We start from the raw sequence: 14,613 nt of genomic DNA on the forward strand, positions 1-14,613 counted from the left end.
TCAACAGAATTAGGGGAGGGTGGGGTAAAACGGACACTTCAGACTTTTTAAAATTAATTATTATATAATTATTATTATTATTTATTATTAATTATTATTTAATTATTCATAACTCCGAAAGAAATTGAGCAATTGAGATCAGTTTAGGGTCATCACAAAGGGAAAGAATTATTCTCTGTGTTGAAAAAAATATATTAAATTTTATCAACATTTCAACCCCTCATTAATATTTTTAAAAAAGTCAAAAGTGTCCATTTTACCCCACCCTCCCGTAAGTTAAATTAAATTGGGCTATTGAGTATCGCTCTGCTATTTATTATAAAAATATACTAATATATTAAAATATATGAATAAATATAAAAAAATATTTAATATATTAATATATTTGTATTGCGAAAAAATTTATTAAAATATTATTACTGATTATCTTGACATTTCGTTTTTAATAGATCGGAAATGTTTTTTATGGCGACTCGAGACTAGAATTTTTGTCATTGTTAAGTATTTATTATTAAATTAAATGGCAATGAAATGTTCTCCACTAAAATATTTTTTCGTAGCGACTAATAATCTTTCAATTGAGTCATTTAATTACAATTCATCTAATTAATTTGAATTATGGAGAAATATTGTCTAGATGTCTTATGATAATTAATTGAAAATCAGTCGTTTTCGAGGCCAATTTTTCGGTCATGACGTCACGAAGACGGTCAGGTAACGCTTCATTGGTCGAAAAAGAAAAGAGTGGGGAGTTGTCGTCCTCCATTGGCCGAGGCCTACTCAAGATTGGGTTAGGTCGGCTCTAGCCATTCTGTGATTGGTCCAGCGCTCGACCTTTTGTGACGTTTTACCGATTCTAAAGTGTTTGAAATCTTCAACTTTTAACAATTAATTAAAAATTAATTTCAAACGTTTGCGAATGAAAAATTAATTATTTGGGGCTCAAACTTAAGATTAGAAAATTGAAAGGGTTCAAGTAGCATAAACATAACTTAAATTTTGAAGATATTGAGATTGTGGGCTTTTCAAGGTAAATTTTCACGTTATAAAGTTTATGAAGTAAAATGAAGATAATGGAGAAACTATTCTCCAATTTTTCAAGTAGAGAAAATGAAAATCTTTGGAATAAACTGTCAACTGTTCAAATTTATATTATTTTGTTTTCGTCGTTTAAGCCGTTATTCTCCTGTTTTTAATGAATAAATTTTCAATAGCGGATTTTCGAAACAGTCTCTCAAGTTTTCTTCTCCACAAATGTGAATAATGAATTAATAATAGAACACAAAAATGAAAACCTTCAGAAATTGCATAATTTATTGAAAATCAGTTTGATAAATTTCTCTTATTACAGACAGAAAAATACAATGACTCTGAATTGAACATCAATCACTAAAAACTCTAGGATTCCATATACTCAAAGATGAATGAATCGATATGTACACCTATACCTAAGAGAAAAAAATCTGAATACAATGAGGATGTTGGTAGGAAAAAATAGCTAAAATTGATTGAAGGCACGAGATATAGGTCGCAGTAGATCCTCCAGGTGTACAGATCCGTCGAGAGATCCGTTGGATCCAGTTAAATTCAACGTCCAGTCCACAAGTGACAAGACACCAACAAATTGCAAATTCCAGTCCCAGTAATCGTCTCTGATAATCGAGACGAGTGGGACGTAAATGACAATCTGAGCCAAATGCTATCGGGAAACTTCCTCCAGCCCGTCCTCGAGGCTCGGGGACTTGGGGAGAAGATCGGCATTCACGAAGAATACGAGATAGGCAGTGGTTTGAGCAGCTGTGAGGGCTTCACTCGTTGACATTGGCGTTACATTCATGTCGTTGTAATGAAACCACTGGTCACCGTGCTTCACATAACTTGTGTAATGCCCACAGTCCATTGCACTGCCTACGTGAGCTATTATACACACTGGAATGAATTTCTGGCACTGTCGATCCTCACTTTTTCTGAAAATAAAGTTTAAAAAATTAATAACATGATTAAAACGTTTATTCTTAAATGTTATTCTCACATTATTGAAAGTACTCAAGCGGATGGAGGTCATGTGAGTGAGATTAATCATTCGTTTCGTTATCTCCAGTGGACTACACTGATAAAATTAAGAAAACATTTTTATTGAGATGTTTTTTTCTCGGAACAAGTATTATATACTTGAACCAATTCCAAGTAAATGAGATCTTACGGTGAATATCAATTATTTCTTGAGATACATTTACTTCAATCAAATAAAACAGTCCTGGGTGTCAAGCCACATGTATTCACCACAAAAATGGAAAAGTTCTATTTTTTTTTAAACCAATATAATCTCCAGTAGAGAAATTTTCTACTTTCATGAATTGATCAAAAATTCGCACCTAGGAGACGATTACATTGAGGAACGAATTGAATGTTGTTTTCTCGAAATTTGTGATATCCAAGTTTGTGTAGAATTTCCGTAATCTGCGATTCTGTTATTGTATACTGCGATTTTTTAAGTCAAGAAATATCAACTTCTTTCAACTCAACGACATCTTACTACAATCTCAAAGCTTTTTCCGCGTAACAATATTCGTCCTGATTCGACATACGAAATACTCACTTCAATTATAATTTACTTGGAACAACGTATGATCGTGTTGAGTGACATAACAACGTATTTAGTCATGAGAATAATTTTGATTTTTGGGTAAACCAACGGATTTCTGGCACGAGTTGGCAAACATTTGGCAAGAAAGAAATCAAATACCCTCATTATTGCGACAAATAAAAGGAACTTTAATTCTAGAGTTCGACTTCTCCCAATCAAATGCATCTCAAGAAGAGATAACTGGTATTCACTATGAAATCATGTTTATTTGAAAATTAACAACCAAATTATGGTTTGTTCAAATACAACTCTCTTGATACCATTAATTTTTTCTCTCAGTGTGGACTATTCAAGATAACTATCCCGATTATCGAGGGAGTCGAAATATTTAAAAACCATTTTTGTTCGTTTATTCTCTCGTTTCATTCATCAGAGAGTGAACTAGTGTTTCCTGGTGATCTATTAATTTCTCTTATCCCTTTTTTCGTTTTCCCCAGGATTCCCGCCTGAAATTCATCATCTCACGACATTTATCACGAAGAAAATCCCACGAAAATCCCCAAATAATTGAACAACTCCGTCTTTCCCATAAAATGAATAAACTCACCCTTCGTCAGTGCTGATCTCCAGTATCTCAGAAATATGAACAACGGAATTCATCTTGGCGACGTATCCATCACTCATTCCATACCGATTTATCTGCACAATGAGCACATTTGGAAGTCCTCTGAAGGTGGTGAAGAGCTTGTGCTTCTCGCATTTGCACTTGCCACAGGTGAGAGTTCTGTCCTCAGGCTCGAGGCTTTTTCCAATGGCATCAGCCAGTTCGATGGGGTCAGTCGCGTTCTCCGGTAGATCGACGTACAGCATCATGTTGTCGACCTTGCGCTGACGGTGTTTATGACAGTTCTGGCAGACATAGCGCTCCATCATGGGGAGGAGGAAGAACTCGTCGATGGGATTCAGAATGGACTCCGATGATTCCTCAGTGGACTCGTGGGACTTTGGACTGCATGCGGAGACATCACTGCAATCATTTCTGCTCTTGAAGGGGGAAATTTGGGCAAGTGGTGGACGTTTCAGCGGCGTCTGGGGGGATCTCTGAGTGGCTTTTACGACACTCGCTTCGGGAACGTTCTCAGTCTCGTCAGGGCTCTTCATCTCTTTGATTATTTTCTCACAGTCGTTCTTCACGTGATTCAGGAGCTTCATCAGGAATTCGGAGACGTCCTGCTGACGGTAGGACGAGTAGGTGTCGTCCAGGATGTCCAATTGGTTTTTGAATCGACTGCATATTGATACTTTATATTAAACTGAGAACAGGACAACTTTTGGAATTTTTTTCTGGGAGAATTTCAGCTACAGAAAATGAAGATTTATTTGTCTCTTTGACTTTCAGAGGAATTGAACGAAAATTAATTACTTAATTCGGGTGTCTCATTTTTTAATTTTATATTTGTCTCAGTGAGGAGGAATTTCAAGCAGTAGTTTGTCAAATTTCTAAAATCATTCATTACCGAAATCATTATGACGCAAAAAAATAAGCTGGTAAAAATTTCCTATGAAAAAAGTTATTCATAATAATTTATGTATTTTTCAGAGAATTGAAGATGCTTTCCAAAAAATTAATCTAAAAATTCGAGTGATCTTATTCGTCAATCCAAATTTTTCATTTTTTCTTCTTTATCTTTAACGAATAATTTTATTAAAAAATACCAAGAGATGAATAAATGACTAAGTAAAGATTTTTGTATCTCGTAAAGTTACTTAAAACCTTTCTCCAAAAAAGTTGTCCACGAAAACTTCTCCACTTTCCAAAGATTGAGATAAATTATCTAAAAACTGAAATAAAATTTGAATTTTTCAATTTCAAATCTTTCAAATTTAAGTCGTTCCTCCTTCTCCATTCATCCCACCAAATAATGACTCCGTAGATCTAAATAATCCCCAAACAAACAGACCAAAAAATCCCGGAAAATTCCTCCAAAAAACTTACGCGACAGTTTGATAGGTCTTCTCCCTGTCAGCAGCCCCCCTCCTCCAGAACAACTGAATAGCCATGAGTGTCTTGGTGAGCATGGAGCACCTGGTCATGTCGAGCCTCCCCAGGGGATCCACCAGAGGTAGCGCAAAGATCGTCTGCAGAGTGGCATTGAGCCAGCACCGATTTTCCGCTGGTGGATTTGGAAACCCAGTCATGTAGAAGGGCTCCTCAGGCTGTAGCTGGTCGAATGGATCCTCGGCGGGGACTGGGGCACTGCCGTCGTCCCAATTGTCCCAATTGCTGGTCTGTGGATTGTGCCAGATCTCCTGGCGTTCGCAGTATGGATTCACCCAGTTGTCCTGCTGATTGTACTCCCAGTTCTCCTGCTGAATTTTATTCCAGTTCTCCTCCTGCAGTTTATTCCAGTTCTCCTCGCTGTTCCAATTGTCCCCCTGGAGCTGGCTCTCCGAGGGGCTGGTGCCCTCCGAGAGGTCATTCCTGGGGACATTTATGCCCTCGTCTGGCTGCGACTCCTCGATTGTCGAGTCCAGAGCAGGCCTGCGCTTGGAATAATCAACATCATTGTCATCTGACTTCAACATCTTGATAGCTGCTGACATTCTGGACTCTGACCCTCGCTTGCGCTTTCCCCCAGCCTCCAATGGAGAACTGCTGAGTCCTTGGGGAGAAGGTTTTGCTTTTTCGTCAGGATTTTTCTCATCATAATTTTTTTCCTCGTCTTTCTTCTCTTTTTCCTCAATTGATTTCCCATCGACTTCGTTTGGGGACTGGATCTTTGGCTGAGGAACAGCCTCTGAAGACTTGTCGGCGAGTCCATCACCAGTCGATTCCTTGGAGCTGGATTCAGCTTCAGCAGCCTTTTGAGACGCCTCTTTGGACACGGGGTTGACGCAGAGACTGTGCGTCGGGGTTTTTTCTTGCTTCAGCAGTGTCACCGCATGTCTTCGTGGCTTGGACGTGCTTATGGTGTTCGAGTGGATCTTGGAGATTGGGATTTTTGATTTTGGTGTCTTGTCGGCGGCGATTGGGTGACTGGAGACCTCGATGTTCAGTTCGAGGGGGTCGCTCAGGCGGAGGGAGAGGTTTTTTCTTGATGTCGTCGCTCTGCAGCGGCGCTTGGAGATCGCGTTGTAGTCGCAACTCCAGGATCGATCCTTTCGCTCTGGGGAGGAGAGATGAGGTGGGGTGAGGGCTTTCGTCGAATGGAGATTTTGGCTTGTGGAGAATATTTATTTTTGGGGAGAAGATTGAGAGCTACAAAATGGTTTTTATGATCACTGGGTGGGTTTTCGTTGGGTTCTGAGATATTTTAAAAAATTATGGAGTTCATTTCCTACGAACTACATAATTATCTCTTCAGAAATTTGTTTCACGGAGAATAGTGAAAATATATTTTTGCTTCCGAATCTTTGCCTTGGCGATTGTAATTTGAATGATGCTGAATATTCATATTTTTTTGCAATTTTTCTCACGCAATTTAATTGACGAAGTTGACAATTGGAAATGGTTAACTGTCGAAGGAAAATTGATGAAATGTTTTGAAAATTGCAGTTTTTGAAAATTATGAATATTTCCTATAAATAATTTATAGGCAATCAATCAAAAATGTGATTTAGATGACGCTGAATATTCATGATTTTTTTTTGATTTTTCTATCTCAATTTAATTGACAAATTTGACAATTGAAAATGGTTAAAAAGATACTTGGATATCCCTAATGATATCGATTTTATTATTTGAACTTTGCAGGTTTGAATTTGAATCTCGATATTGAAGGGTTACAAAACATTTTAATAATCTGACTAAAAAATTTGTAAGTTTACTTTGAAGGAAGATGAAATACTTCAAAAATTGCAATTGTTAAAAATCACGAGATTTTTTATAACTCTCTGTCTATTATAAAAATCCAAATCGACTTCTGGTGATGAAAATTTAGTCCTCGATATTAAGTCTGCAATGAAGAGTTAAAAATCAAGGGTCATGTGGGGGTTGGCGAACGGAGCGATCAGAGGGCGTACCCCCCAGTAATTTATAAACAATCAATTTTCCACCACAAAAATCATTTGTTCAGAATCGTAAAAAATTTGCTCATATTCAGAATTTTACCAGAAATCGATTTCATGCCTGAAAAATAAGTTTTCCGAAACTTTAAACAATTTCAACTATTTATTCATAAACAACGAATGTTCAAAAAATAATAATTCAGTGCAATACGTGATTAGAATGATGCTGAATAGTCGTGATATTTTTTCAGATTTTTCTCCCTCAATTAAATTGACAAATTTGACAATTGAAAAAGGTTGAATCAACATTCTGGTCTGTACCAAACTGTACGACACTTTAATGACCAAATTTTCTCTTAATACAGACGAGTTCGTTCATGACTTAAAAACATTTGAACCAAGCAAACAAATAAATAAATAAATTAAAAAAATAGTTGAATGAATCATTACTTCCCTGAACGATTCCTTCAATAATCTGCAATAAAATTCGCCAAATTTTCACTCACCTGGTGTAGTGTTTTGAGGTGTCCCCGGACACATAGCCCGGTGGACCGTGGCCGTCGTGACACTCAGCATTCTCCCGGAGCGAAAAACCCCTCAATCCGATGTCCTCCCCCAGAGATGCTCCCCAGACGCACTCCCACGGCACAAACAGCCCCCGAAACCCAAAAATTGTCTTCACATAAATAAACACAATCCGCACGTTGTGACCCAGCTCTCGGCGAGAAGACCCAGAGGACTCGATGAAGCCTTGATACTCCTGATCACTGAGTTGGTAACATCCTCACGATTGTTTGCCGCCGAAAAGCATCACGTAGGTGTACCCTAGTTGGCGGGAAATGTGCCCTCACGGCGTGGTCTCTTGATTTTCCCAATTTCCGTAAACAACAAGACGAGCTTCGCATTCCCAGAATCAACATGGCGAGGGAATTGCCCTCGTGGGGACATCTGTGTGCATTCAGCGTCACTCCCGTCATCTCGTGGCCCTCGAGGACCATTTTGTGACCTTGAAATGGTCCTCAGAGGTCCATAATCCCCGAAATTCCGTGGAAATGGCCCAAAACGAGGGAAAAATCGAGTGGTTTCCCTCGTTTTTGTCGATTTGAGGGGCAAATCGAGGGGAATTTTCCTTGTCGATCGATGGAAATCGGTGCTCAGGGGCGAATAGAGGGGTCGGAGTGGGTCAATGCGGGAAAACAGAATGGGTTGTGTTTGGTAGTTCTGTTGTCGTTCGGTTGTTCGTGGAGTTGAGCGGGATGTCACGAATATTTGCCGCCCAGCCGATGTGCTCAGCCCGCCAAAGCCAGTTTTCGTTGATCTCCCAGAGCTCATGAGCCCATTGTTCCGTTTCTCGGGCTAGACAAGCGATTTATTTCCGCCGATTTGTCGTGATTAGCTTCGGGAATTACTCGACATCCAGGGGAGACGGAAATTATCGGGGTTTTTGGTCAAATATTGGTGTTTGGTTGGCGTTTCGAGGGATTTTTCACTTTTGAGGGTTCATTCGGCCGAGAAAATGGCTAAGGTGCAGCTGGCCAATGTCGCGGTGCTCGATAACCCGTCGCCTTTTCTCAATCCCTTCCAGTTTGAGGTGACCTTCGAGTGCATCGAGGAGCTCAAAGAAGGTAATTTACGCAGGGGAATTACCGAAATGTTTTTATCGTTTGGGATTTGAATTTTTTGGGGAGGTTAGGGGTCGCCCCACATTTGACTGGCAATAGTTCTGGGAGAAATGGTGCGATTTTGACGAATCAGCGCGCGTTTTTAAGAGCGGAAAATTGTGTTTAAAATGAAAGAAAAATTGAGGAATTTCACTCTACGGTTGTCGAGATATTGCCGATTGAAGATTAGTTATTTCGTCGGTTTTGATTTCGAAATGAGATGAAAGGAGATGGAGTCAATCGTTAATATTTTATGAACAAATGATGGGATTTTTGTGGGTCAGGGCTTATTTTGAAGATTGTAAAATTATCTTTAGAATGAAAAAAAAATTGGGGAATTTCACTCTGCCGATGTCGAGATGTTCGGGATTAACAACTACTTTTTTTCGTTTCGTTGCAGATCTAGAGTGGAAGATGATCTACGTGGGGAGCGCAGAGTCTGAAGAGTTTGATCAGATCTTGGACACCATCTACGTGGGACCTATCCCTGAGGGACGACACATGTTTGTTTTCCAGGTAATTTTTGTTTCTGAGAATCTGTTCATTATTCTCGCTTAATTCGATCGATTTAGGTTGATCGAAGAGAGTGTTTGTAAATATTGTCTCGTTGGCAAGGGAAATGTTGAAGTTTTCTTGGGAATTGCCTGAAATTTGAGGCAAGTGAAAACAATTGTCGAAAGGTTTAAGACTAGCACATTTGACATTTTGCATTTAGGGATTTTAATTTATTCAATTCAATTAATCCATTGATTCATTAAGTTCACTTGATTTAATTAATTTAACAGACGCCTCGTTGATGAGTGATTTTTAGAAAAAAAATTAAAAATATTTTTTTTCAGCTCTGAATTTCCACCACAAAAATTTTAATTAAAAAATGTCAACTGAAGTAGTTGATTTATTTAATTTTATTCAATTAATTCAACAGATGTTGTAATTAAAAAAGTGTCTCGTTGATAAATGTTTTACAAAAAAAAAAAACAAATATCAGTTTTCTAGGAAATTTCTTCACTTAAAAAAAAACTTTGACAATTTCCCCTTGAATTCTTAAATTTCATCAAATGAAAATTAAAAAACTCTACTCCGCATGACAAGATAAACCCGCTGCGTCTTCGTTAAAAGCATTTTTTCATCTCTAAATTCCCCGCTCAAGAATATCGATAAAACCGAATGGAATTTTCTTTCAGGCTGATCCCCCCGACGTGAGTCGTATCCCAGTGAACGACGCCCTAGGCGTAACAGTGGTCCTCCTGACGTGCTCCTACAGAGGAAACGAGTTCGTCCGAGTCGGTTACTTCATAAACAACGAGTACACAGACCCCGAGTTACGTGAGAATCCCCCAGCCCAGCCCCAATTCGACAAAGTCCAACGAAATATCCTCGGAGACAAGCCCAGAGTGACGAGATTCAAGATCAACTGGGACGATGGTGTCGGCTCCACAACAAATGGCAGCCAGGACGCCATGGAGGACCACACAATGGGTGACAGCACACAGGAGGCGTCATCCTCGAAGCTAGGCTTTAGTGAAAATACTCAAAACAGTATGGAGGTCATGTGAAACAAGATTAACCACTCCTCTCGTCATCTCCGGTGGACTAGACACTATTTAAAAATAATTATCCCGATTATCGAGGGACTCGAAATATTTAAATACCATTTTTGTTCATTTTTTCTCTCGTTTCATTCATCAGAGTGAGCTAGTATATTCTGGTGTTCATTATTAATTTCTATCACCCCCTTTTTTCGTTGTTTTTTAGGACAATTTTCCCCTGATGTTCTCGTACATTCTTCCCAACGGTTTTTGCCACTGATATTCGGCCACTATTACTGGAAATTCAGTGTATGAAAGGAATTTAAAAATAAAGTGTTTGTATATTTTTTAGAATAACGTGAGTGTTAATTGAGAGATAGTCGATTATTGCTGCTGGAAAGTGTCTCAATGCATTTTTCGATAAGTTCATTAAAATATTTTACTGATTAGTTATGGGTAATTGTGACAGACTGCATTTGAATGTGAAAATGGAGAAGTTGTGGATTCATTGTAGAGAGATAATTCGCCGTGTAAATACACATAAAATATGATTATCTTAATGGAGGGAATTATATAACACTTTTCTACGTAAAACAGGAACAACTGGAGTTTATTTTTATTTTTGTTATTAATTCCTTCGACAGTTAAAATAATGCATATCAAATGCATCTCGTTTCGTCTCCGAGTAAATACATCGAGATGTGAGGAAGATGAGTAACAACAGAGAGTTGTCGATAATAACACAGTAATACTGAAAAATAATATAAATTTTGGGGATTGATTCAGTGCTGATAAACGTGGAACTAACAAACATCTAACGTTTTCTGTGAGAAATTAGACAATAAATTTCACCGAATAGTTGTTCAATCTGAGGGAATGAAGATTGAATGGAGGAAATTAAACACTAGAACAATCTCCGAAGATTATGAATAATAAACATCGAGGGAATATTTTTACAGAGAAAAGAATTTCTTCGCTAAGGGATTAAGCTAATTACGTCTCATGTGCATTATTACGAATAAATCGACTGTTGGTGGACAGTCGGACATTTTCACTGATTTCTCTCGATAATAAAACACCAATTAGTGCTGAAATCCTTCCAGGATTCCCTCCTGGCTCATTAGACTATTGGTAGGGGGTGTGTTGATTAACATTGATCATCTCATTCGTGCTGGAATTAAAAATAGAAATGTCAATTAATATTGTTCTTGAGATGAAGCTATTTTAGATTCGTTTTATCATTTCAATGCGGAACTGGGTCTTTGCTCTCACCTCTTTGAACATTTAATGTGAATTATCAATAATGCAACTCCCAGAACTAGGCACACGCATCCTACAACGATGTATGCAATTCCCAGGAATGGATTTTTACCACCAAGAAGAGACGTCGTACTCAGAATCATGCGTTTACTTCCCTCGAACGAGGAAACTTGATAAGCTAAAGGAAAATGATCAGTTAGTTATTACCATTAACAAATTCTATTAGAATGGAATGGAATTATGATAATGTCAAAATTGAATTCAGCTTCATTTTGCAAATATTTCTCCAACAGAATCTATTGAGACTTTTTTAATGCAGAATTTCGCTTCAAATTTATTTTTAAAAAATTGTAAACATGACATTCTCCTGGTGTTGGTGAATTATTTTAAAGCAAAATGTTGAAGGATCTATTATGTGGAGAATTTTCTCGAATGCAAAAAAGCTCTTCTGACATTTCCCTAAATATTTTTGTAAAATTCATTGCAATCTAATGTATTTTCTTATGGCTCCAAAGGGATTTTGTCTTGGAGTGGTTTTCTAATAAAGATAAACAAAAATGAAGAAGTCTAACAAAATTTACAGACTTAAATCGCAAATTTCACCTCAAATAAACTTTAAAAAAATTGTAAACATGAAATTCTCTTGACATTATGTTTTCCGAAGACAAAATTAATTATTCTACGTTTCCTCCCCACAAATTTTGATTTTCAAACAATATTTTAATTATGTTATATAAAAAAATCATCTTATTAATGAATACTTCCAAGCGAAAATGTCAGCAGACGTCTTCCGCAAATATTCTCATCTACAAATCATCCCCTGCCATTTCCCCAAAAAATACTCACAGTAATTAACACTCAAGATATAATCCCCCTTCTTCAGTCCCTTGAACAACGGCTCCGTATGATTGATCCTCCTGTACAATTTCCTGAACGTGGGTAGTGCAGCAGTCCTCATCCAAACGATCAAATCCTCATTCTGAAATCCATTATTACTCGGATCCTCTTCGTCCAACTGCCAGACATATTTCGTCCAATTCCTGGGTTTCTCGTAGTCCTCGAAAGCCTTGGTGAGATTGCCAGGTGGATTTTTGAACTTGATATTCTTGTCAGAGGGCCAGGCAATGCCAGTCTTGATGAGTGGAATGGTCTGTCCCAACTCCACTGAAAATAAGCTCAACTCGTCACTGAAGAGGGAATTGGCGATTGCTCCACAAGGTGCAACAGCTTTTTTCGGTACAACAGTTTCATTGTAGGCGAATGGCTCGCAGTCAGTGGAGACGTCGTAGCTGAGTCTCCCCAGGAGTTGATTGTCATCCCTCGATTTGACGTAACGTCTGTGATTCTGGTAGAAATTCGTCAGGCCGTAGTACATGTAGACGTCGGCCTTGAAGTCGTGCTCGAGGCGAAAGGTGACGTTGCACTGGCAGACACTCCCAGGATTGTTGAAGATAACGTCCGAGCATCTTCGGTTCTCCCGGAGGGATATGCAGTTTGTGTAGTCGACTGCGTACTCCCGAACCTCGTCGGAGAAGTACAGGAGACCGATCCCAGCTGGAATGAAGGCTATGCCTATCACGAAGAAGGTGGGGAGGACTGTGCCTGCTGTGAGGATCGGCTGCCACGCGGGAAGACGCTGTTGTTTGAAGGCACTATCTGTTTTTCGGGAGACTCGGTGAGAACTCATCGACGCATTTGTTGAAAACTTATTTAAAAATTCGGTGGCGAAACGGGAAAACGATTCGAGTCGATTTTCACTATTGTCTTAGGGTAAATAGATCGACGCGGTGGGAGGAAGGTGAGCAACGACAGAGATTTGTCGATGATAACAGGCTGATACTGGGAAATTATATACATTTTGGGAATTGATTCTGTAGCGAAGTGCTTGAAACGTAATAGAGTGAAGTTTGTCGAATTTTTACGGCTCGATGACGAGTGATTGTAGGATAAACGTAGAAGTAAGAAATATTTAAGGTCTTCTGGGAGAGATTAGAACTTAAATTTCAACGAATATTTGTTCAATTTGAGGAATGAAGGGTCCATGGAGGAAATTAAACACTAGAACTATCTCTGCGGAAGATTTGGGGAATATTTTTACAGAGAGAGGGTGGGGTAAATGGCAACTTGAGTTTTAAAGAATGTTGATATCTTGTCAATGAAAATTATAAAGATAATTATGATGAATATATGTGATGGTAGCTATGGGACTGTTATATATATAAAAAAATTGAATGAAACTAATCTTGTAAATAACAAATATAAATAATATACGGAAAAAAAAAGATGAATAATTTAATTAAAAACAAACAAAATACTGAACAAAACAAATACGTGAACTGAATAATAAATAAAAACTAATCTATAATGTGAATAATTTATAAGATTCATTTGTAATAATTTTGTTATATTTTGGTTTTCCCTCAGGGAAATAATAAATTGCTTGCAATCTAATCTCAAAAGCAGGTTTATCAACTGAGCGTAGTCTAGGTTCGTCACAAAAGGGAAAAATTGTTCGTTTTATTGAGAAAAAAAAATTCGCGTTCATCAACAATCGAACATTTCATTAACATTATAAAAAGTTAAGTGTCCGTTTTACCCCATCCTTCCTTATCGTATCAGTTTTTTCAGCGCAATGACCTCGAAATGATAACTTCTGGGTAAACTGAGTCACCTTCAAGAATATCATTATCATCACTGAATCATCTGTCCTTATCACAAATAGATTTCTACGAAATTAATTAGGTAAAATGAAAATACTTTATCCACCAAAATTTCTTTTGACTTCATTCTTTTTACGAAATAATGTTTTGATTAATGCGAAGTTGTGATGGTCTTCACGAAATGATAATCAATTCTTCCAAGGTGAGTCTAGAGCTGTCAATATTTGTACTCGTGACACGTGAAGAGCCCTCGCTCAATTAAAAATGAGAAAATCCGGGAATTTTGCAAGGAAATCTCGAGGATTTTTTTATTTCATCGATTCTAATCCCCCCTGGGGCCTTTAGATTCCACTCCAGATAATAGGAATCCTATTTTCTGTGATTACGTGAGGTTACGTGAGGGGTAACAACACTTGACACTGTATTGACACGATTTACCTGATGGTTTTTTGGTTTTTGGTAATGAACTTGTTTCACTAACACTTGTCATGGTGACAGTCGAGTCCTCAGTCTCGTTTATTTACTAATATATTCGGTTACTCTAGGTTTTTGGTAATAGATAAATATTTTTCCTCATTTGTGACACTCGAATAGTGGCCTGCTGCGATTACTAAGACGACCAATCGCAGTCGATGGGTCGAAGACGACTTCAAGAAGCGAAACGTGGGCGGGAGAATTGAATCCACAACACGACATAATTATTTATATTAAGAAAGTTTCATACTGACGATAATTTTCATATTGAGCCTAAATTTTTTATTTATTTTTATGATGATTTGGGGGGACGATGGGGGGGTATAGGGACCCCAAATTCGGTTTTAAGGCTCTATCTCTCATAGTTTCCGAGATAATCGCGAAAAACGAAAATGCAAAAAAAAATTAATTTAATTTATCTTGTACAGGCTGTA

The 14,613-nt window shown here is 37.9% G+C and overlaps 3 protein-coding genes across 3 annotated transcripts; 1 reads left to right on the forward strand and 2 right to left on the reverse strand.

Moving 5' to 3' along the window:
* Positions 1-1,288: 1,288 nt before the first annotated feature.
* LOC107035455 (ubiquitin carboxyl-terminal hydrolase 8) lies at positions 1,289-7,484 on the reverse strand. The gene is made up of 4 exons (XM_015252863.1): positions 7,102-7,484; positions 4,584-5,754; positions 3,195-3,875; positions 1,289-1,967 (listed from the first exon to the last, which is right to left on the reverse strand). The coding sequence occupies exons 1-4, from the start codon at positions 7,169-7,171 to the stop codon at positions 1,700-1,702; spliced, it is 2,190 nt and encodes a 729-aa protein (XP_015108349.1). The 5' UTR covers positions 7,172-7,484; the 3' UTR covers positions 1,289-1,699.
* A 366-nt stretch (positions 7,485-7,850) lies between these two features.
* On the forward strand, positions 7,851-10,385 carry LOC107035468 (histone chaperone asf1). The gene is made up of 3 exons (XM_015252877.2): positions 7,851-8,220; positions 8,657-8,772; positions 9,441-10,385. The coding sequence occupies exons 1-3, from the start codon at positions 8,112-8,114 to the stop codon at positions 9,810-9,812; spliced, it is 597 nt and encodes a 198-aa protein (XP_015108363.1). The 5' UTR covers positions 7,851-8,111; the 3' UTR covers positions 9,813-10,385.
* LOC107035467 (cell cycle control protein 50A) lies at positions 10,369-14,333 on the reverse strand. Its single transcript, XM_015252876.2, has 4 exons — positions 14,144-14,333; positions 11,892-12,701; positions 11,058-11,223; positions 10,369-10,956 (listed from the first exon to the last, which is right to left on the reverse strand). Exons 1-4 carry the CDS (start codon positions 14,193-14,195, stop codon positions 10,911-10,913), a joined length of 1,074 nt encoding a protein of 357 aa, XP_015108362.1. The 5' UTR covers positions 14,196-14,333; the 3' UTR covers positions 10,369-10,910.
* Positions 14,334-14,613: the final 280 nt, after the last annotated feature.

Source organism: Diachasma alloeum, unplaced genomic scaffold, assembly GCF_001412515.2.
Source record: "Diachasma alloeum isolate Michigan unplaced genomic scaffold, Dall2.0 Dall_scaffold_00198, whole genome shotgun sequence".
In the NCBI taxonomy this organism is placed as follows: domain Eukaryota; kingdom Metazoa; phylum Arthropoda; class Insecta; order Hymenoptera; family Braconidae; genus Diachasma; species Diachasma alloeum.